This window comes from Cervus canadensis, chromosome 18 (genome assembly GCF_019320065.1).
Source record: "Cervus canadensis isolate Bull #8, Minnesota chromosome 18, ASM1932006v1, whole genome shotgun sequence".
Taxonomy (NCBI): domain Eukaryota; kingdom Metazoa; phylum Chordata; class Mammalia; order Artiodactyla; family Cervidae; genus Cervus; species Cervus canadensis.
In genome coordinates, this window is record NC_057403.1 from 16982571 (window position 1) to 17006632 (window position 24062).

Below are 24062 nucleotides of genomic sequence, written 5' to 3' on the forward strand. Positions count from 1 at the left end.
CAAAGCATGGTACCACAGGGTCTGGAGTTGGCACTGCTACCTCCTTCCTTCCCCATTGCCCCTCCCAAATCATTCCCCTTCGCCTATTCTTTTGCCTCACAGCTTTAGCTTCCTAACATCAGATTAGACTAAAATGAGCCTGCATTCAATCACCTTGTGTCCCCTAAGCAGTTAATATCTTGAAGATTGAATCTCCCTACTTGTTCCCTTTCCAACAACACTCCTGCCATAATTGGGAGACATTTCGATTTCAGAAAGTCGTGTCTATGGAATATTTTCACTGGGGAACTCAAGGAAAATTAACAGACCCCGTGCAGGGAACCTCATCACCGCCCGGGGAGTCGGGACTGTGGGGTTCTTTCCGCTGTGGAGTTTTAGGAAGTGTAGTCAAGGAGCTCCCCGTAGTTCCAACACTTCTTCCTGGAAAGTGAGACTCTGGTTAGTGTCCCTTGGCATTCGGGGAAGTGTAGTTCTGACACTGTTAGTTTCTTGCACTGCCGCTCAAGAAGGGGAAATCAGATGGATTCTGGGAAGTGTAGTCCAGACGCCCCGTGAACGCCTAGGACTTCCGTCCAGGGAGAGTGAGGTTGCTGGTGTCTCTTCCGTGGGGCGGGCTTGTCAGTTCCGCGTCTTGGTGGCCCTTCCAAATGTTCTGGATCTGTGCGTGGGATGCGCAATTACCTGGCAATCGACTTAGGGGAAAAGAATCCTCAGCGGAGAGTGCAGGTGCGGAGGAGCAAAGGCAGCGGTGTGCGTTCCCGTTGGCGGAGCGGTTGGGGTATTCTGGAGACTCAGAGAGGACCAGCTCCCCTGGCATATCTCCTAGATTAAGAGTTTCCGTGGCTTTGGGCTAGCCCGTTCCGCCTCTCAACCTTGCCCGCGCCCTTCTACTTCTTCGCATGGGGAGTTACTCTCCCTGTGCCTCCGTGTGTGTGTGTGTGTGTGCGCGCGCGTGCTTAGTCTACTTTCTCGTATGTGGAGTTAAAGTGTGTGTGTGTGTGTGTGTGCGCGCGTGCCTAGTCTACTTCCTCGCATGTGGAGTTAATCTCCCTGTGCCTCCCATTTTGTGTGTGTGTGTGTGCGTGCGCGCGCTTAGTCGCTCAGTCATGTCTGACTCTGCCACCCCATGAACTGTAGCCCGCCAGGCTCCTCTGTCCATGGGATTCTCCAGGCAAGAATACTGTTACCACGCACTCCTCCAGAGGATCTTCCTCACCAGCGATCGGACCCAGATCTCCCGCTTTGCAGGAGGATTCTTTATTGCCTGAGCCACCCATTACTTTTCTTTAAAATACTATGACCTTCGTAGTAGAGTTGTTTTGGGAAGAGGTGATAGAAATAAAAGTCTTAGCCGGTTCCTGGCAAATAGTGAGTGCTGGTTTCTCCTTGCTGTTAATTTCTGAAAGAATGGTCAGGTACCTGGGTTAGCATCAGAGATCCACTTTCAGTGACCCTTACCCTTCTTTCTATGTCTGTGCCACACTGGGTCATCCTGCACCCCTTCTGACTTGGAAGAGAAGGGTCCAGACTGCTCGGAGGGAAGGGAGGCTTTTACTTTTAACGAGGATGAGGGCTCGGTCCTGGCATTTCCTAGCATTCTCTCTTTCCCCAGCGTGACCTCAGAAAGAACTACAGGAGGTAGGAGTGACTCCTGGTCTACTAACTGCAAAGCTCCACGTGAGTAGGACTTGATATTTTTCTCTTACAATGGCGGCTGTATCAATCAGAGAATGTGTCCGATGTGTAACTGGACATGGGCATTGATAATAATTAACCCTTCACTGTTAACTTCAGTGAGTGAAAGTGTTAGATGCTCAGTCCTGTCCAACTCTTTGCGACCCCATGGACTGTAGCCTTTCAGCCTCCTGTCCATGAATTTCTCCAGGTGAGAATACTGGAATGGGTAGCCTTTCTCTTCTCTCCAGGGGATCTTCCTGACCCAGGGATCTGATTCTGGTCTTCTGCATTACAGGCAGATTGTTTACCCTCTGAGACACCAGGGAAGCCCCAGTGATGAGCTGCTGCTGCTGCTAAGTCGTGTCAGTCGTGTCCGACTCTGTGCGACCCCATAACGGCAGCCCGCCAGGCTCCCCCGTCCCTGGGATTCTCCAGGCAAGAACATTGGAGTGGGTTGCCATTTCCTTCTCTAATGAATGAAAGTGAAAAGTGAAAGTGAAGCCGCTCAGTTGTGTCCAACTCTTTGAGACCCCATGGACTGCACCCTACCAGGCTCTTCCTTCCATGGGATTTTCTAGGCAAGAGTACTGGAGTGGGTTGCCATTGCCTTCTTCGCCATTATGAGGGTTTTACACAAATAAATACGTTGTGCCACAACATGACTCTGAAAAGAAATCTTGCTTTTTCCCCTCTTCTGCAAAATGAGATTGATACTCAGAGGACTGTAAATTATGTGCCCATAGTCACCCACAAAGTCAGGGGCTCAATTGAGGTTGAAATTCAGGCAATCAGTCCAGAGCTTGAGTTCATAGTCTTTTAGTCCTTAAGGCTTAGGAACGAGGTGAAATCAGGCATCATAGTTAGGAATTGATCGTGAAGGGCCTTAAATCAAATAAGATGGGCTTGGACTTTCCTGTGAGTTTTTAAAGTCATTGTCAACTATTTTGTTTCCCTTGTTGTGAATAGTATTTCTTTTTCTTACAGCCTTTTATTGTGAGCATTCAAGAATTAAGAAATTTGAGAGAGGAAATTTCTTAATTACTCATTAATCCAGGGTGTAATGATAGCAAGTGTTAAGCTTCTAATACGTTTTTGCTTAGTGGCTCTTTTTGTATATTTGTCTATAAACATTTTACAGATTCTTTTTTTAAAATCGCGCCTTTCTCAATGGTTTTCCCCTTATGTGTTTTAACTATGGGAATTTCCAAACACTGATAAGAAAGAATAAACTAATGAACTTCCATATAATTTCTTTTAGTCTTACTATTTTCATTATTTCCATTCCTATGACTGTTTTCTGACTTTTAAGGCTATTTTATCTTTATATAATGTTAAACCTATGGAAAAGTTGCAAAAATAGTATAAGGAGCTCTCATATACCTGTTACCCAAATTGACCAATTGTTTTGCCTATCTGCTTTGTACCTCCATCAGCCAAATAACACCAGGAAGTTACCTGTATTCAATAACAGCTTAGTTTAACTTTCTGCGTGAAGGAAGCCCACATACCATGAAATCAGGAGGTGTCTTGGTAAGAGGGTTTTCAGAAAGACTGATTGTAGAATTTTAGCATCACATACTTGGTAATGTTAGATATTACACTAAAGAATAGTGTTTTATCTAGTAGATACCTATTAAGTTAATCATAAGTAAGTAATGCCAGATAGCATATTGGATACCATACTATTAAATAATCCACAGTCTTGTATTTATTATGTTTTTTAACTAAAAGTCTTCATAACTGGTTCCCACCCAGTTCAAAGTCCAATTTTATGCCTTATGTCATATTTTTTGTTTATAAACATCTTCCAGAATTTTTCTCATACTTTTCTTAATGTTCTTCTTTAATGTGGAATGATTCTACAATATTTTGGGGGAGTATCAGTTCAGTCGCTCAGTTGTGTCCGACTTTATGACACCACAGACAGCATGCCAGACTTCCCTGTCCATCACCAACTCCTGGAGCTTGCTCAAACTCATGTCCATCAAGTCAGTGATCCCATCCAACCATCTCATCCTCTGTCATCCTCTTCTGCCTTCCATCTTTCCCAGGTCTTTTCCAATAAGTCAGTTCTTCGCATCAGGTGGCCAAAATATTGGAGCTTCAACTTCAGCTTCAGTCCTTCCAATGAATATTCAGGGTTGATTTCCTTTAGGATTGACGGATTTGATCTCCTTGCTGTCCAAGGGACTCTCAAGAGTCTTCTCCAACATCACAGTTCAAAAGCATCAATTCTCTGATGCTCAGGTTTCTTTATGGTCCAACTCTCACGTCCATACATGACTGCTGGAAAAACTGTAGATCTAACTAGATGGACCTTTGTCAGCAACGTAATGTCTCGGCTTTTTAATATGCTGTCTATGTTTTTGGGGTGTATATAGTCAAGTTATTTTGGAGAAAGTTCTTCATTTAAGGTTCGTCTGATGTTTTCCATTGTTAAGTTCAGATTATGCATTGTTGGCAGGGATTCCACAGAAGTGTGAGGTGTCCTTGTCACTGCAACATAGCTGGAGCCAGAGGATATCAGTATATCCCTATATTAGTAAACTCAGCTTTGTTTACTAGGCTCAGGTAATGTCTGTCAGATTTCTTCATTGTAAAGTTTTTTTTTTTTTAGTTATTAAAGTTTTTTAATAGGGAGATACATTTACTAATTTACATTCTACTGTAAAGAGAAGCTTCTCCTTCCCTACTTATTTGTTTATTCATTCATATATAAATATTAGTATTGACTCAATCCATAAATTCATATTGCAAACCTAAATGACATGTAGATTAATAAACATTTATTTTTACCAGCCTGAAATATATGTATCATAGAATTCACCCATTTCAGGTGTACAGTTTAATGATTTTTAGTAACTTTGCTGAGCAGCACAACTATCACCATGATAATTTGGAACAATTTCGTTTCTGCAGTTGGATTCCTTAGTTAACCCCCATTCTCTCCCCAGAAAGCCAGGGTACCATTAACATACTTTCTGTCTCCATAGATTTGCCTATTCTGGACATTTCATATAAATAGAATCATACAGTATGTAGTCTTTTATGTCTGTCTTCTTTTGCTTTCCATAGCGTTTGCAGGGTTTACCCATGTTGTAGCATAATCAGTACTGGATTCATTTTTATTGATGCATAATATTCCATTGTATGAGTATACCACAGTTTGTTCATTCTCACATAGGCCAACATTCCAGTTGTTTCCAGTTGTAGGTTATTATGAGTAATGCTGCTATGAACGTTCATGCACTCATTCACAAGAAGCATCTGTGTGGATGAGCAGTGACCCAAGCTACTCTTTCATGTCTTTTTCTGCCTTCTCAGACTCTCAGAACTCTCTCAGACAGTTCTGACCTCCTAGAACCTGTATAACTCAGGATTGTGCTCATCCCTAGGCATAGGAGGAAATATGACCACATTCAAGGTGAGTAGTACCTGCCTTTCTCACTTTAAAGTTCCGTCTCATTGCTCAGATTGTTGCACGTTTGTTTTGGAATGACTCAAGCAGAACAGGAGACACGGGAGACATTACGTTGTCCTTCTTGAGTTTTCTTTGTGTTTGGTTTTATTTTTTATTTTATGTGATTATTATATATTTTATGGAGTAGAAAAATGACTAGAAATGAATAACTCTCCCATTTCATTACTTCCCTACTGGCAAACTAACTGTTATTTTCTCTTTGTCTTTTCTTCATGTGCATTTATAACTGTATTTGTATTTAGGTGTACATCTAACTTTAAATGGGTACTTCACATTTGCCACTGTATTGATACACCTTTTTTTTTTTTTAAATTTTTTGGCAGCTTTTTATTTTTTACTACATCCTACCTGTAGACATTTAGGTGGTTTAGAAATTTGACTGTTCTGGGCAACCCTTCAGTGACAGCTTTCTTCCATGATACCTTTTCCCCTCAAATCAGTTGTGAAAACAATGTCAGTTTTTTGTCCTTGATGTACTATGCATTCAATATAGAAAGAGTACATTTGATCTGTGTTGTGTGGGCTGTTTCTTAGGTAGAATATCCAAATAACAGCATAGCACAGCTCTTCTTTCTTTCTTTCTCTCTCTGTTTTTTTTTTTTTTTCTGATGCACCACATGGCTTGTGGGATTTTAGTTTGTTAAAATGATTTGGGGAGACTTCCTGGTAGTCCAGTGGCTAAGATTCCATACTCCCAATGCAGGGGGCCTGAGTTCAATCCCTGGTCAGGGAACTAGGTCCCACACACCCCAACTAAAAATTTGCATGCTGCAACTGAAACCTGGTTCAGCCAAATGAATAAATAAATATATTTTTTAAAAATGTTGGTATAACACCAGACACATGTAATGTGCATCTTAGGATCAGTGGCTACTTAAAAAGGGAAAGTGCCAAGAAGGTGGAGAGGATGGGTAGGAAGTGAGTCCAGAGTCTGAGGGACTTCAGTCAGTCTGTTGCCACTGAGGAAGGAGAATCACGGAGGAAGCCACTGAGGCTGAGGAGAATCCGTGTGTGGCATTGGCAGGATAGAAGAAGGGCTGGAAACTCTACAAATTGACTGAAATCCTTCAGAATCTTAACTCACCTCTCACCCATCCTTTCTTTTCCATAGCCTCACTTCCCGAGAGGCTGAGAAAAGTCAGTGTGTGGTGTTGGCAGGACAGAAGGATGGGGGCTGGAAAGTCTACACATTTCCACAGGAGCTGGTATATCTTCCCATCAACCACCTCTCCTTGGCGTAGTCCCTCTTCCACTGGACATTGGTTGAAAGATTGAGCTGAGTTTGTTTGTTGTAGGAGGCAGTGACCTTCACGGATGTGGCTGTGACCTTCACGGAGGAGGAGTTGGGGCTGCTGGACTCGGCCCAGAAGAAGCTGTACCAGGATGTGATGCTGGAGAACTTCCGGAATCTGGTCTCAGTGGGTGAGCACAGGCGCCCTGTCTTTTTTAAAAAATATGTACTTGGCTGCTCCGAGTCTTAGTCACGGCATGTGGAATCTAGCTCCCTGACCATGGATCAAACCCAGGCCCCCTGCATTGGGAGTGCAGAGTCTTAGTCACTGGACCACCAGAGAGGTCCCAGGCACCTTTTCTAACAAGGTCATCTCCCTGGTTTGGCTTTGTGTCCTCAGATGTGGAAGGCTTTTGGGGTCTTGAAATGGCATGTGGGGACCTGACTTTCATACCAAAGCTTTTTAACAAAATCAAATAAGGGAGAAAAATATCAGAATTTGTCAGGAAGAATGGAATACATTGCAGGATAAACTCTGGCCATTTGTGTGAGTCATATAAGAACCAGTGAGGGGGAGATTGAATGAAAATAGGCACTGCTGAGAAATTGGTTTCTGTAGTACTTACTGTATTTATGTGTCCAGGTCTTGAAATATTGGTATTTTGGGGTTTTTTTTTTGTTTTCCTTTTTACTTTTTGACTGCACCTTGGGCCATGAGGGATCTTAGTTCCCTAATCAGAGATCAAACTTGTGCCTCCTGTATAGAAACTCAGAATCTTAACTGCTAGACCATCAGAGAAGTTCCAATATTTTTTCAAATAGGTCATGTTTTCTTAAAAATATTTTCATTATGCTCGTTTTGACTCATTGATCAATATTAAATACAGGAATCTTAATTTCCAGTAAATTGTACTGTTAGTGTATTCATTTTATTTTCTTTTTTTCTGACATTAAATTTATTTTTAATTGGATAATTGCTTTACAGTATTGTGTTGGTTTCTACCAAACGTCAACATGAATCAGCCACAGAGTATGTTCATTTTAAATATGTTACTCTGCATGTTCACAGGGTGTCACCCCTTCAGACATGATATATTTCACTTAGAAAAGGAAAAAAGGCTTTGGGTGGTAAAGACAGCAACTCAAAGAGAAGGGAAGTCAGGTAAGAACCAGGCAGATGGGGGTCCTTAGAGAAGCCCTCCCATGTGTTTTTACTTCTCTCCAACCCTTTGGCTGTCATCTCATCCAAACTGCCAGACCTCTTCTTTAACACACCTTTGTACTGGTTGCCCTGCCCCTCTATAGTCTGTTCTCCAGGTAGCAGCCAAGAGTGATGCTTAGGAAAGACTGCCATTAGGAAATCACTTAGGCAAGTGATGCCATTCCTCTCTTCCAAGCCTTTTGTAGCTTCTTATTTTTCTTAAAGTTAAACCTCTTAAAGTGGCTTCTGGAGTCCTCCAGGATCTGCTCATGGTCCCCCACTGTCCCTCTGATTCCTTTCCTCTCGCTCCTTGTCTCCCACCCATGCTGCATCCCACGCCAGGGATGCTGCATCACCTATGACTGCCTGAGCAAATGACTGCAAACACCATAGCTTAACACAACACACATTGAACATCTTACACTTCCAGAGGTCAGAGGTGTGGCATGGTTTCACTTTGGAGGTTCTGGGGAGATGTGTCTTTGCCTTTCCAGTGGCTCATGGCCACCTTCCTCAAGCTTCACAGCTAGCGACATCCCTTGTCTCTGCCCCTTCCTCCCTTGTCACGTGTCCCTCTTCCGCTTTTTTCCTGCATCATGCTTCTGCTTTGTAGGAGACTTTTGATTGCATTGAGCCTCCCACTCCACCCCAAAGTAGAGGGTGCACTTAATTTTAAGGTCAGCTAATCGGCAGCCTAAATCCTGTCTGCAATCTTAATTCCCCTTTGCCACATAGTCTGACATAGTCTAGGCTCCAAAAATCAGGATGTGAGTTCTTTGGGGGACAGTTACTGTGATCACAGCAGATTCTTCCACCTCTGAGCCCTTAACTCTACCAGATCTACTATTCTACCACTAGTCTTCCAGCTCCCTCCCTTTCTGCCTTCAGGTCTCCGCTCAGTTCCAACATCATGAGAGAGGCCTTCTCTGACCACCCTGTGTAAAATTCCATCCTCTCCTTTCTCTCCTCATTCTGCATCTTACTGGATCTCACAGACTTTGCTTATTTATCACCCCTCTCTCAGCACTGGAGTGTGATCACCAGGAGTGTGGAGTTTTGTCTGTCCTGTTGAGTACCGGGAGCAGTCCAGTATGTGGCTGCTGCTGCTGCTAAGTCACTTCACTCGTGTCCGACTCTGTGTGACCCCATAGACGGCAGCCCACGAGGCTCCCCCATCTCCGGGATTCTCCAGGCAAGAACACTGGAGTGCGTTGCCATTTCCCTCTCCAATGAATGAAAGTGAAAAGTGAAAGTGGAGCCACTCAGTCATGTCCGACTCTTAGTGACCCCATGGACTGCAGCCTACCAGGCTCCTCTGTCCATGGGATTTTCCAGGCAAGAGTACTGGAGTGGGGTGCCATTGCCTTCTCTGAATGTTGCAGGCATCTGTAAATATTTGTTGACTCTGTGTAAGTTTGATGGATGAAACCGGAGACCTCTGTTTCTCTCAGTGTGAAGGGGATGTTAAAAACCAGGTCATGTTAAAACCAGAGAGAAGGAAGGAGGTTGCAGAGCATTTTTTGTCTTTTGATGATTGCCTATCTGATTACTTTCTTTTTTTTCTTCCTTTTAGTTTTTAAAATTTAGTCAATTTTCCCAATTCCTTTCTATTTTAATTTCTTCCTTTTTTCTTTAATTTAAATGAAAGAATAGTTGATTTACAATGTTGTGCTAATTTCTGCAGTGCAGCAAAGTAACTCAAGAAGTTAGACTCAGTTTTTGAGGGTTTTGTTTTTTTTTTGTAACACATGAGCCATGGTAAGAAATGCATGCTTTGTGATAACCAAAACCTGCATTTCAGGTGTTGGAGATTTATATATATCACTTTCATAGGTATTTCATGTGATGAACCCTTTCCTGTTGATGACGATGCTGGTTCTTCTTTCTTTTTAAATATGTAGTTTTATTTACTTTATTTTATTTGGCTGCACTGGGTTTTCCAGAACGTCATATAGTTGGAATTATACAGTATGTATGCTTGTCAGATTGGCTTCCATTTTGGAACTTAGAAATAAGTATTTACATTTCCTCCACATCTTTTCCTGGCTTGGTAGTACATTTCTTGTTAGCACTGAATAGTATTCCATTGTGTGGAAGTACCATACTTTTTATTTATACATTCACCTGCTGAAGGGCATCTTAGTTGCTTCCAAGTTTTGTTTACTTGGAAAAAAGTTTTTGCTTTCTCTTAAAGTTCTAGTTGATTCATATTTTATTATCTCTATAACTTTTTTGTCTGCATCATTTACTAACTATAAAGTTTACTACCTCAGATTTTACACTGCCTTTGAATCCAATAGAAAGTGTCTATAGGTGAACAGTTTGCATCTAATTATCAATTTTTCAAGTTACATTTTTGACGTTTAACTTGCACCTATTTAGGAAGCTCACACCAGTGGGTTTTGTTACACTTAGTAGTAGTGGGTAGGAGCCACCTGGACCACCACTTGGTTTCCATTGGCATGCAAACCAGAGCACATGACACACAATGGAAGGGACAAACGGAACATTCTCTGGATTCATTCAAGTCTCATACTCTCTCCTAAATGTGAAATCTTGAAAACAGTGAACAGAACCTTCAGTTGTCCACATCTCTGAATTTTGTGTCATTGCAGAAGAAAAGATCCAAAGTGAGATGGAGACTATTTCAGAAGTAGGACCACATGAAGAGCTTTCCTGCTGGTAGATCTGGCGAAACATTGCTAGTGACTTAAACAGGTGTCAAGACTCCAGGATAAAACATTCTGAATTCCACCACCAACATGACTCACCTGGCCAGAATGGGGCCAGACTATCTGTAATTCACACTAGCCAGACACCTTCTCAGTGTAATGAATGTACAAAATCTTTCGGTGATCTCTCCAACTTTGATCTTCATCAACAAATACACTCAGGAGAGAAGTCTCATACATGTTGTGAGTGTGGAAAAAGCTTCTGTTACAGCTCAGCACTTCACATTATCAGATAGTTCACTTGGGAGAGAAATGCTATAAGTGTGATGAGTGTGGCAAGGAATTCAGCCAGAGTTCACAGCTGCAAATTCATCAGAAAGTCCACACTGTAGAGAAGCCATTCAGATGTGAGCAGTGTGGGAAAGGCTTCAGTCATAGATCAACACTTACTGTTCATTGTAAATTACACACGGGAGAGAAACCTCACAATTGTGACAAATGTGGAAGGGCCTTCATTCATGCTTCACATCTTCAGGAACATCAGAGAATTTACACTGGGGAGAAACCATTCAAATGTGATATATGTAGTAAGAACTTCTGCCGCAGATCAGCACTTAACAGTCATTGTATGGTCCACACTGGAGAGAAACCATACAAATGTGAGGAGTGTGGGAGGTGTTTCACTTGTAGCTCAAATCTGCATATCCACCAGAGGGTCCACACAGGAGAGAAGCCTTATAAATGTGAGGAGTGTGGTAAATGCTTCATTCAACCTTCACAATTTCAGGCCCATCGGAGAATTCACACGGGAGAGAAACCACATGTATGTAAAGTGTGTGGTAAGGGATTCAAGTTTTCAAGTTTACAGTTCAAGTTTTCAAGCCCATCAGGGAGTCCACACAGGAGAAAAACCATACAGATGTGATGAGTGTGGGAAGAACTTCAGGATGAAAATCCATTATCAAGTTCATCTTGTCGTCCACACAGGAGAAAAACCCTATAAATGTGAGTTATGTGGGAAAGGCTTTCGTCAGAGTTCATATCTTAAAATCCATCAGAAGGCCCACAGTGTAGAGAAACCCTACAAGTGCAAGGAGTGTAGACAGGGCTTCAATCAGAATTCACGACTTCAGATCCACCAGCTGATCCATACTGGTGAGAAACCATACAAATGCGAAGAGTGTGGGAGGGATTCAGTCACAGAGCCGATCTTAAAATTCACTGCAGAATCCACACTGGAGAGAAACCGTACAATTGTGAGGAGTGTGGAAAAGGCTTTAGTCAGGCATCTCATCTTCTGACCCACCAGAGACTCCACAGTGGAGAAAAGCCATTCAAATGTGCAGAGTGTGGCAAGAGCTTCAGTCGGAGGTCATAGCTTCAAGCCCACCAAAAAGTCCACACTGGAGAAAAGCCATACAAATGTGAGGAGTGTGGGAAAGGCTTTAAGTGGAGCCTGAGCCTCGACATGCATCAGAGGGTCCGCACAGGAGAGAAACCATATAAGTGTGGGTAGTGTGGGAAGCACTTCAGTCAGGCCTCAAGCCTTCAGCTTCATCAGAGTGTCCACACTGGAGAGAAGCCCTACAGATGTGATGTGTGTAGTAAAGTCTTCAGTCGGTCTTCACAGCTTCAGTATCACAGGCGAGTTCACACAGGGGAGAAACCTTACAAGTGTGACGTGTGTGGTAAGAACTTCAGTTGGTGCTCCAATCTTGTAAGTCATCACAAAATTCATACTGGAGATATATTATATGAAAGTGATGAGAGTGGTAAGAACATCAGGGAACTGTCAGAGGAAAGAAGTTCCACAAAATGATTGTTTCAAAAAACTCTTGTGCAACCCTGAGTTCTTGCAAGTGTCAGGTCTCATAGGAGGGAAGGTATTAGGTGTCGAAGCAGTAGCTGAACATATCCCAGTGTTCACCAGACCTCACAGCAGAAACCTCCTCTGAGTGGTGCAGTCAGGGTTGCATTCAGAACTTTGACATTTGTTAGATACCCGTTAGGGAGATAGCACTTAGAGCGGAAGAGTTTGGTCTTGCCTTTAATGAAAGTGTAAGGATGGGCTTGTCAAAACTGATGTCCAGGAGATTGTTAGCTCCATGAGGGCAGGGACTTGGATGTTGAATTTACACAACCTTAACATCAACTCTTGCTTGTAGGTGTGCTCAGTTCATGTATGTTAAATAAACCAAAAGGGGGAAGTGTACACTATTTAAAAATTGTTTCAGAGGAGGAAACCTACCAAGTAAAATTAATTCAGGAAGTGATCATTTGTTGAAGTACAGAAAACCACTTGATATTATAATCTGCAGTATTAATATGATATGAGCCTATTGCAACTGGCTCCTTGCCTCCCACAGCCTCCGTTCTCAAGTAGGGTTATTGTCTGAGGCCCTGTCCAGTTTTCCAAGGATTGAATCTAATATAAAATTGAACTGTCTTGTGATTTTTTTTTCTGACAGTACAAACTGAAAATGTTACTAACTTTTCAACAATAGGTAACTGTACAATTGATTTTTTGTGAGTTTTTGATTTTTGATTTATTGTGAGTCACTCAATGTTAAGGCAGGATTTACTGTAACATTTTCAAAATGTCACAAAAATTGTCACTAGAAAAAGTTTTATTGGTTGACCTTGAAGTTACCTATTTCTAATTCCCTCATTTTTATCCAGACTTTGAAATGTTTGCTTACTAAGAACTGTAGCATTTCTTCTGTCAAAATTTCTCAGGTGGAGGCTATGCCATATTCTTCACACACGTCCATGAGGAAAATACCCAGGAAACTTGTAGGAACTTGATAAAATTATTCAATGTATTATTGAGGCAAGACTGACATTTATGTCCTTTGACCTGTTGGTAGCAGTAAAGCATGGTTTTGGGAAAGGAGTACTTATCAGTGTATAGGTTATACATCTCTTTGATCTAAAAATCATATAATTGAATGTTTTAGATTATGAGGTTAATATACGAAAAAGATAAACACCACATCAGTGATGTCACTGAATTTTTTTTAATGGAAATAAGTGTACAGCTGTAGGAATTTGAGTTTTGCTATATTTTTATATTAATCTGAAGCCATTACAATTCTGGCAAATATAATGGCAAGAGATACACAATATGGGCTTTGAGAGGTCACAGATTGTAACCTTCAGAGTATAATTGAATCTTTGTGTGTGTGTGTATATATGTTTGCATGCACACATACATCTGTATGTAGACATGCATAAGATCATGTGTCAAGGGATACTCTTCCATAGTGGTTTTACTTAGGAGCATGTTGTGGTATTTTTTCATTTTATAATTTCATGTTACGGTTTTTTCATTGGCTAGTACTATCAACGGAGAAGGCAATGGCACCCCAATGCAGTACTCTTGCCTGGAAAATCCCATGGTCAGAGGAGCCTGGTGGCTGCAGTCCATGGGGTCGCGAAGAGTCGGACACGACTGAGCGACTTCACTTTCACTTTTCACTTTTATGCATTGGAGAAGGACATGGCAACCCACTCCAGTGTTCTTGCCTGGAGAATCCCAGGGACGGGGTCGCACGGAGTTGGACACGACTGAAGTGACTTAGCAGTAGCAGTACTATAAAAGCAGGAAATTACAATGGAATTTGTAAAAATTACTACTAAATATCCCTTGTAGTTATCACCTCATAATATGATTGTTCTATATTTTCATAAGGCATATAAAGATCAAAATTATGATAGGATCCCAGAAGCCAATTTCATAATTAAAAAAAAAAATTGTTTTGCATACACAGATAAATTGGTGTTTCAACCATTGAATCTTTATGCTGTACTTTATAAATACATAACATGGGGAGCACAAATTCAGCAGCTGGAAACGAAGTAGATACGTATGCTCAGTTGTTTCAGTGGTATCTGACTCTCTGTGACCCTGTGGACTGTATCCTGACAGGCTCATCTGTCCATGGAATTCTCCAGGCAAGAATACTGGAGTGGGTTGCCATGCCCTCTTCCAGCGGATTTTCCCAACCAGGGTATTGACCCCATCTCCTCCATCGCTGGCAGATTCTTTACATATGTGGCTCAGCTGGTAAAGAATCTGCCTGCAATGTGGGAAACCTGGGTTGGGAAGATCCCCTGGAGAAGGGAAAGGCTACCCACTCCAGTATTCTGGCCTGGAGAATTCCATGGACCGTATACTCCATGGGGTCGCAAAGAGTTGGAGACGATTGAGCAACCTTCACTTTTCCTGTTGAAAAGATGTGCGTGAGGAGGGAACACAGAATTACAACAGAGGACCCTCTCAATGTGGAACGAGTAAGGACAAAGCATGTTTACTCACATTTCAGGGATTGACATATTTTGACTTTTGACTTAAGCCCGTTCCAAAGAAAGCCCAGTTTCCTTCTCTTTTATTTCAACAGTAAAACTTGGGTTTACCAGGAAGCCTCTGTGGCTGGTAATGCATTTATGTCACTTAGGCCCTTGGACACGTCTAAAGTGCTTCTAAACTTGTAACCCTGTTCTAGGGCTGATGCGGTAGACTGGCAAGACATTTGCCTGAGACCTTAGGGGTTAAGGGAAGTGAAAACCAGGGGAACTGGCCACTTCCTCATCAGGGGTTGAGGCTTTGACGGTTTTCCTCTCGGACCTTCATGGGAAGTGTAGTCCAAGAGGGCGGTAGTGTGGAAGGCCCACACGCACTCCCTTTGCATTCTGGGATGTGTAGTCCAAAGTTCCGTGTAGGCTCACATACTGCAGCTATAGTAGGGCTGGACTGCTAATGTCTCCCCGCGGAATTCTGGGAAGTGTAGTCCAGGAGGTCTGGGTAGTCGCCGGCCCTTAGGCCCTATACAATGTATACAGTATGTCAGATGGGAATATATGCTATGTAAAAACCAGATAGCGTATGGCTAATGGAAATTTCCAGGAATGTAGAATACATAGGGAGAATTTAGTATATGATATTGTATGGTAATAAGAGAGGCATCACCGATAAGGCATTACTTATGACACTTAAAGACACCTAAAAAGAAGTTAGTAGAAAGCTATATGACTAATTGGTGGAACCGAGTTCCAAGGAGAATGTAACTTCCTGCCAATATTGACTTAAAATCTGTATTCTGCCCTATTTGTTTCCTCCTTGCAAGGTCTTACTCTGTTGTAAAAATTAGGGTATCTTCTAATTTTTCAGTCTTTTTTATTTCCCCAATGGAAGCTGTAGAAAGTTTTCTGATGTGAAGTTTTAGAATAGTGTATGTCATTATAGTAAGCTTCTCTGCATATTGTCTTCCTGAAGGATATTTCCCAGCAGGAAACAAAAGACCACTCTATCTGCTTGTTCTCTGAACTTTAGGCCCTTAGGTGATAAATTATTTTCTCCCAAACATGTATCTTTCCAACCTACCAGGGCCTCCAAAGCTCCTTCCAGTGGAGAAAACTTCTAATAAAGCAAAAGTTTTCAACACTGCCTGGGGATGTCTTCTGATAATCTGTCAGTAAGGGTCTTACTTGAGCTTTTGAGCATTTGGATCAGATGTGCAATTATTTGAAAGCTGTTTATTAAACACTTGTTGCAGCAGAGAAAGTAAAGCTTTCAGTAACATGCAGCCTCATCTTGGTAAACATTCCCTAGGAGGTATTTTCCTTGCTCTGTAGCTATTAGATCTCTAATTTTTATTTCACCTATGAAACTTATTATGATTCTAAATGGATCCCCCTAATGAGTAGTTAAAGGGAGCCTGGTGGAACAGCTCTCAGTGTCTGGAGGTATGCAAATGATACATGATGCTGAAGAAAAATAGAAGTTTTTATGTCCCCATAAGGACTTAGAGTGTGGGTGAAAGTTTATAACCTTGGCATCTCTGAGCAAAGCACTCATATGCCCCATCTCTTAATTTTCTTTATCCTCTTAGGAAATCAGAATCTAAATGGCATAGAGACTCTTCGAGAAGTTGGATTAAGGTATCTGCCCCACGAAGAGTTTTTCTGCTCAAAAATCTGGCTACAGGTTACAGAGGAATTAACCAGGTGTCGAGATTCCATGGGACTTATCCAAGGAATTGGCTCTCAATTGGAAAAAGAAAGTGACACACTCTACAAAGATGAGTTCAGTAAAGACTTCACTCAGAGTTCACATCTTCAAGTTCAGCGCAGAGACTACACTGGAGGAAAACCATATAAAGGGGTGGAGTGTGGGAAGGATTTCATATGGGGCTCTCACCTTCAAATGAACCAGACAGCCTCCACAGGAGAGAAGCCCTATAAATGTGAAAAATGTGAAAACACCTTCCGTCGGTTTTCAAGTCTTCAAGCCCATCAGAGAGTCCACAGTAGAGCAAAACTGAACAATCATGATACGCCGCATAAAGGTTTTAGTCAGAGGTCATATCTTCATCAACATCAAACAGTCCCCACTGGAGAGAATCCACACAGGTTAGAGGAGTGTGGGAGGAACATCAGAAAAAGCTCACATTTTCAGGCTCCTCTGATAGCCCACCCATTGGAGAAACCCTATAAATGTGAGGAATGTGGGCTAGGCTTCAGTAAGTGCTCCTATCTCCATGTCCATCAGAGAGTTCACACGGAAAAGAAAGCTTATCAATGTGAAGAGTGTGGGAAAGGCTTCAGTTGGCATTCACGCCTGCAGGCTCATCAGCGAATCCACACTGGGGAGAAACCTTACAAATGTGACGCATGTGGCAAGGGCTTCAGTTATAGCTCACACCTAAACATCCATTGTAGAATCCACACAGGTGAGAAACCGTATAAGTGTGAGGAGTGTGGGAAAGGCTTCAGTGTGGGTTCCCACCTCCAGGCCCATCAGATAAGCCACACGGGAGAGAAACCTTACAAATGCGAGGAGTGTGGGAAGGGCTTCTGCCGGGCCTCAAATCTTCTGGACCATCAGAGAGGCCATAGTGGTGAGAAACCCTATCAATGCGATGCATGCGGAAAGGGCTTTAGTCGTAGCTCAGATTTTAACATTCATTTTAGAGTCCATACAGGAGAGAAACCATATAAATGTGAGGAGTGTGGGAAAGGTTTCAGTCAGGCCTCAAATCTTCTGGCCCATCAGAGAGGCCACACTGGAGAAAAACCGTACAAATGTGGTACATGTGGGAAGGGCTTCAGCCGGAGTTCAGATCTTAATGTTCATTGTCGAATCCACACAGGAGAGAAGCCCTATAAATGTGAGAAGTGTGGGAAGGCCTTCAGTCAGTTCTCAAGCCTTCAAGTGCATCAGAGAGTCCACACTGGAGAGAAACCATATCAGTGCGCAGTGTGTGGGAAAGGCTTCAGTGTGGGCTCACAGCTGCAGGCCCATCAGAGGTGCCATACTGGAGAGAAACCCTACCACTGTGAGGAGTGTGGGAAAGGCTTCTGTCGGGCCTCAAATTTTCTGGCTCACCGTGGAGTCCACACAGGAGAGAAACCATACCGATGTGATGTGTGTGGTAAGCGCTTCAGACAGAGATCATACCTTCAAGCCCACCAGAGGGTTCACACTGGAGAGAAACCATATAAGTGTGAGGAGTGTGGTAAGGTCTTCAGTTGGAGCTCATACCTCCAGGCCCATCAGAGAGTCCACACAGGGGAAAAACCATATAAATGTGAGGAGTGTGGGAAAGGCTTCAGTTGGAGCTCCAGTCTTACAATTCATCAGCGAGTCCATGCTGGGGATGAGGGTGACAAGGACTTTGCTTCATCAGAGAATACATACAGCAAAGAATCTCTATAAAATTGCATGTGTTAATATCTCACATGCGTGCTGAAATAGTCCTGTCATAGAAAACAAAACATTTATTTCCTCCAGAACTCGTAAAGTGTCATGGTGGTTGGGTGACCACATAGCAGAGAAGCCTCATGAGCGTGGAGAAAGAGAACTTCATTCAGCACCTTGACATTTAGCAGATAACTACATGGATGAGAGGCATGGGAAGGATGGGTCCAATCTGGAGGCAACCAAAAGTACTAAGACAGAAATGCCCAAGTCTCTTCAACTAGAACAGAAGCTCCCAGAAGGCATGGACTTTGTTTACAGCAAGTCCACTCTGCCTCTTCAGTGCTTACCACACTGCAGGTGTCGAGCAATGTGAAATGAGTGAAAGGGAGAACAGTCACTGTTGAAATTTTTATTCAGTTCCTCTCTAAAATTTTCTGTAAACTTGTAAACAGAGGAATTCTCCAAGGCTTGGAGGATTCGATTAGACATTGGGGTCATCGTCCAGACCCTGCAGATCTTCTGAACCAGTGCTTGTCAAACTGAAGGTCATAACCCATTAATGGCTACAGAATCACCAGGTTGTGTGTGGCCAGCAATTTTGTATGCTAACAGTTCCTTATCGAGGTGTAATTTGCATGCAAGCACATGCATAAATCTCACGTTTACAGCTTCATGAATTTTGACAAATCTGTTTGTGTAATCATCACCAAAATCAATATATACCACATTTCTATTAAACCTGAATGTTTCCTTGTGTACCGTTCTTGTCAGTTCCACCTCCAGTGGCAGCAAGTATGATAATTTCTATATGGTGTATTAACTAGATCTGTCCAACAATATTTGGGTATCAACACAGGTTTTCTTTTTTTGGTAAATACTTAGGAGTGGGATTGTTGGTTTGTAAGAGTATGTCTAACTGTGAAAAACAGATGTGTCTCAAGTGGATATGCCATTTTGCACTCCCACCACCAGTGCATAGTAGGGTTTTATTTTTTAGCATTTCAGTAGTAGTGGTTTCTCATGTTGGTCTTAATTTGCATTTCCCTAATGACTAAGTTGAGCATTTTTATACATGAGTGTTTGATAACCATAGACCTATTTTCTTTGGTGAACTATTTTCTTGTTCTTTATTTTTGAGTTTTTTATATGTTCTGGACACTTGTCCTTTCTCATGTGTTTTGCAGATACTTTGTCACAGTGTGTGGTTTTTGTTTTTGCCCCATTAGCAGTATTTTTCACAGAGCATTTAAGTTTTTTAAATTTTTGATGAAGTTCAGTTTTTCTCTTCTGTGATTGTGCTTTGGATGTCAGATATAAGAACTCTGCCTAATTTAATGTCACAAAGGTTTTTCTGCCCCCACTTTTTTTCCCTACTCTAACAGCTGCACAGTTTCAGGTTTTACATTTAGGTCTATGATCCATTTGAATTAATATTTTTACAATATTCATTTATTTGGCCGTGCCAAGTCTTATTGGTGGCACGTGGGATCTTCGCTCTTGCGGCATGTGGCATCTTTATTACGGGCTTCTGGGATCTAGTTCCCTGAGCACAGATCAAACCCAGGCCCTCTGCAGTGGAAGCTGGAATCTTAGCCACTGAACTACCACGAAAGTCTCTGACTCATTGACTTTGGTGACTCAGACTCATGTGAGAGACACAATAAAGAATCAACCAAATCACTGTATTCTCTTGGGCCCATGAAGGTTATAATACACTTTTGAGCTTTGTATGCTTTTTGCCTCACCACACTTGTAGGATCTCTAATCTCAACCAGGCATTGACCCCAAGTCACTTCAGTGAAAGCCTGGAATTCTAACCAGTGACTCAGCAGGGAAGTCCCTATAATACAACCTTAAAGTGTTGTTATCAACAGTTTGATGTAGATTTCCAAACGTGCAGCTTCTTGAGCCTTCACCTTGTGCGATGTTCTTTCAGAGAATCTGAAGTCCATCACTGGAGTTTGAACTAAACTTTCAAATGATATATAGTTTTGCTTACAAACAGTGGCTTAAACAACATACAAAGTCCCCGCTCCTGGATTCAGGAGAGGGTAACACTCGCCTCTAGTAGGAAACCACCTTACTGCCCAGGAAGTTGACTGCATAAACTTTGCCTGCAAGGGCATTGTGGAAACTATAGTCCAACATCTGTGAAGGGTCTTAAATACTTCCAGTGGAAAGAATGAAAAGTGTTAGTCGCTCAGCCGTGTCCGATTCTTTGCGACCCCAAGGACTACAGCTCGCCAGATTCCTGTCTATAGAATTCTCCAGGCAGTAATACTGGAGTGGGTTGTCATTTCCTTCTCCACACAATCTTCCCGACCCAAGGATAGGACCTGGGTCTCCTGCACTGCAGGCTTCAGATTGCAGGCCTTCTGAGAATTCTTGGGGGCGGCGGGGGGGGGGGGGGGGGGGGGGGGGGTATGCCCACTTGGCTTTCTGGGAAGTGTAGTCAACAAGTTCGGTAGGCTGTCGGCTATCGCACAGGCGCGACCCCGACAAGGGAATTGTGGGAAGTGTGTCCCCAGAGCAGCCTCTGAATGGAACTTCCGCTCTGGGCGGAACTTCCTCTCTGGGCGGAACTTATGCTTTGGGCGGTCCTGTTATGCCCCTCTCCTACCTGGCACCGGTGAGTGGTTTCTGCGTTTTGCGACCCGTGGGAACTTCTTTGGGAACCCGTCTAACCCAGTCATCAGTTTGGGGGCAAGAGCTACTTCAGAGAGCAGTGGTTTGAGGGGTGGGCCGTGGAAGGTGATTCCTTTGGGCTGAGGCCTCTCCGTTCCCGGATGTGGATGGGTCAGTTTTGGTCTAGTTGGAGGGTCTCCAGATTTCTCCCCGTGAGGACCCTCCTACCAGGCTGCACGCTGTCCATCTCACTCTGTCATTTGCCGCAGTGGAACATTGGATGAATTAAATTTCTCCTTCTCTAACGGCTTTCCGTAAGTTTCGGATGAGGTTATTACTCTTAAACATCAGATTCAATTCTCTCTTAGTCCAGTGCTTAGGACTCCGCACTTTAACTGCTAAGGACCTGGGTAGGATTCCTGGTCAGGGGGGTAAGATCACACAAGCCGCTCGTGGCGCGGCCACCCCCCCCCCCAAAAAAAAATTCCAATGGGTAAATTTAAAGATCTAATTTGCCTTTATGAAGCGGACTGGTCACCATAGGAGGGTTATTCAAATGGACACTTTTTTCCTTAAGCAAAAGAGTTGGGCAAAGGAATTGTTAGTTAAAGAAAAGAAAGGATAATTTTAGTTCATGACATCTTTTTGGGGGAGGGATGGGAATGGCAAGGGCTTATAGTGCGGATACCTGTTCCGAGGGGGAGGGAAATTTTAGTGCTAACCATAAAATACCAACCTAGTTGATTAAGATTACATTTCTATGAAAGATGAAAACTGAAATAAAGTCTCGATTTGCTGCTGTGGTGTGTGTGTGTGACAATGACTCCACTATAGGCCTTAAAAAAAAAAAAAATACTACCTTCGTAGAGTTGCAGAAACCAGGAATCAAGAAACCAAGTACCGCACTGGGAGAGTTGGAGACCTCAGGTTTATTACATCGGTGGGCTCAGCGGAGTAAACTCTCCAAGCTCTGAGCAAAGCCCGAACAAAGGGGTTACAGAGATTTTATAGACAGACTATAGTGGGCAACACTAGCTGCTAACAGGCTGGTTTAAACTAAGGGGTTTTGCACACACAGGACCAGCTGTCAAGATGGGGAGGGGGGATGCCATACCTTTACATGGACAGGCATGATTAAGCAGGTTTGCAGGGGCTGGGCAATTGCAAAGAGCAGGACAAGATGAGTGAGATAACCTCCACTTCCTAGTATTGTAAGTCCCCACTTTCTGAGACTATGTGACCTACGTGATCCAGACTTTGCAAGGAGGAAGCTGAGTTACCGAGGCAGAATGAGCAGGAAGTTATGTAAAATTTTAACTTTTCCTTTTCAGTAGTACAGTGGTTTGAGAATTAAACCAGTTGTTGAGTTGCCCAGTTGTTTCTCTTTGTGACCCCATAGACTACAGAACGCCAGGCCTGCCTATTCCTCACCATCTACTGGAGTTTACCCAAGTTCATATTCATTGCATCAGTGATGCCCTCCAGTCATCTCATCCTCTGACCCCCTCTTCTCCTTCTGCCCTCAATCTTTCCCAGAATCAGGGACTTTTCCAGTGAGTCAACTGTTTGCATCAGATGACCAAAATACTAGCGCTTCTGCTTCAGCATCAGTCCTTCCAGTGAATATTCAGGATTGATCTCCCTTGAGATTGACTGGTTTGATCTCCTTGCTGTCCAAGGGACTTTCAGGAGTCTTCTCCAGCACTGCAGTTTGAACACATAAAGTTTTTGGTGTTCTTTCTTCTTTACTGGTCCATCTCTCACAATCCTATGTGACCACTGGGAAGACCATAGCCTTGACTATATGGGCCTTTGTCAGCAGAGTAATGTCTCTGCTTTTCAATACGTTGCCTAGGTTTGTCATTAGTTTCCTGCCAAGAAGCAATCGCCTTCTGATTTCATGGCTACAGTCACTGTGTGCAATGATTTTGGAGCCCAAGAAGAGGAAATCCGTCACTACTTCCACATTTCCCCCTTCTATTTGCCATGCAGTAATGAGGCCAGACGCCATGATGTTTGTTTTTTTTAATATTGAGTCTTAAGCCAGTGTGAGTGTGTCTGACTGTGTGTGTGAAACAAATGACTCCACTTTGGACCTGTTAGTTTTTTTTTTTTAAACACTATCTTTGTAGTACAGTGGCTTGAGATAGTGTGAATAAAATCTTGTTGGAGAAACTGTGCAATTTTGAGGTGTAGGGCAATCATTTTAGCTTATCCATGGTTTGACCTTGTATGTAGCACTGCTTTTATTGAAAAGCCCACTGGGGATTGGGTAATTTAGGTGGCAGGCAGGAGTCACTGTTATGGCTTGAATTCTTTCCTTTGAGGTAGCCTACTCACTCAGGAGCTGGAGTCATTCTGAGCCAAAAGCAGCCAAAATGTCCATGCCCACATTGCACTTGCCTATGGAAACCAGAGTGACTGGCACCTAAAATGTCCCAAAGCATCGCACCCACAACCACATCAGGCACATAGGCCACACAAGCACATAAGCACTACAGGTACCAGGTTCATCCCCAACGCCCAGTGTCACCAGTTTAATCTTTAGACCTACAGAGGCCTAGAAAAAGTACCATATGGGATGCAGCATCCAGAATTCCCAGAAAAGTCTTAATTCCTCTTCCCCTTTTATCTTAGAGAATAGGGCTACTGTCTCTGGTGAAGACACGGAGACCTTGGTCCCATCCCTAAGTATGTTATTTGGCTGGAGACATTTGAATCTGCAATGTCCCCTTGAATAAGATGCAGCATCCAGTTAGCATGGGATTTTACTAGCTTCTGTCCTTATCTATACTTCAATTTTTAAATTTCTCCCTCAGGGAGGAGATTATCTCAAATGTTTCAGTAAAGCCATCAGTCGTTTGGTACTGCACAAAAATGAGAGTTGTGAGTGACCTGGACCGGATAGAGCTTCCTGCACAGGACCCTTGTATTTCTTCCAGACATTGCAACCCCTGGGACATCATCGGAGTTGGCAAGTTGCACACAAGGGAGTTTGAGCTTGGTCAAAAGCCTGGGTAGGATATAGTCTCCCTCTCTTCCAGGAGTCACCTCTCAGACTTCTGTCCGCACCCACTGCACCAGCTTATCCCTTGTAACAGGAAGCTTATGTATATCCTGTTTGTCCCCATGTGGCCAGAGGGTAGGCAGCAGCTCAGTTTTTCACTCAGGGAACTGGTACTGCCAAGGGACAACAGGACTTACAAGCCCTTGCATCTCCACCATGCCACGTGGAAATGTCCCTGCTCAATCTGTTACCGGATTTGGGCTTTGGTTGGGTGTTTTGGGACAGAGCCTAAGGAAGCAGGGTTCACTCTAGGTTGGATGCTGTCAGAAAGCTTTGGGAGAGCAGACAAAACAAAGATAAAGTCTAAAGTCGTAAAGAAGTAGCAGTCACTCTTTTAGCCAAGAGGGTGACACTTGGTATTATGTGGGTGGCACAGTGACCTTATTTTTGTCTGTCTAAACAAAAT

At 43.0% G+C, this 24062-nt stretch overlaps 1 protein-coding gene across 3 annotated transcripts; it reads left to right on the plus strand.

The window, feature by feature from the left end:
- Window positions 1–532: 532 nt before the first annotated feature.
- On the plus strand, window positions 533–18722 carry LOC122420283 (zinc finger protein 45-like). Of its 3 annotated transcripts, XM_043435270.1 has the most exons (4): window positions 533–726; window positions 6454–6580; window positions 7459–7551; window positions 16154–18722. In XM_043435270.1, exons 1-4 carry the CDS (start codon window positions 670–672, stop codon window positions 17977–17979), a joined length of 2103 nt encoding a protein of 700 aa, XP_043291205.1. In that variant the 5' UTR covers window positions 533–669; the 3' UTR covers window positions 17980–18722. The 3 variants fall into 3 exon arrangements, with proteins under 3 accessions (XP_043291205.1, XP_043291206.1, XP_043291207.1); XM_043435271.1 differs by lacking the exon at window positions 7459–7551 and having other exon boundaries at window positions 534–726; XM_043435272.1 differs by lacking the exons at window positions 533–726; window positions 6454–6580; window positions 7459–7551 and adding an exon at window positions 11709–11906.
- The last annotated feature ends 5340 nt before the right edge of the window (window positions 18723–24062 follow it).

What these genes read in the sequence shown, in the direction of transcription:
- LOC122420283 (XM_043435270.1), top strand. Translation starts at nt 670, where the DNA reads ATGCGCAATTACCTGGCAATCGACTTAGGGGAAAAGAATCCTCAGCGG. An exon ending in ATCCTCAGCGGAGAGTGCAG is followed by an intron (nt 727 to 6,453) that starts GTGCGGAGGAGC and finishes TGTTTGTTGTAG; the next exon opens with GAGGCAGTGACCTTCACGGA. An exon ending in CCGGAATCTGGTCTCAGTGG is followed by an intron (nt 6,581 to 7,458) that starts GTGAGCACAGGC and finishes GCATGTTCACAG; the next exon opens with GGTGTCACCCCTTCAGACAT.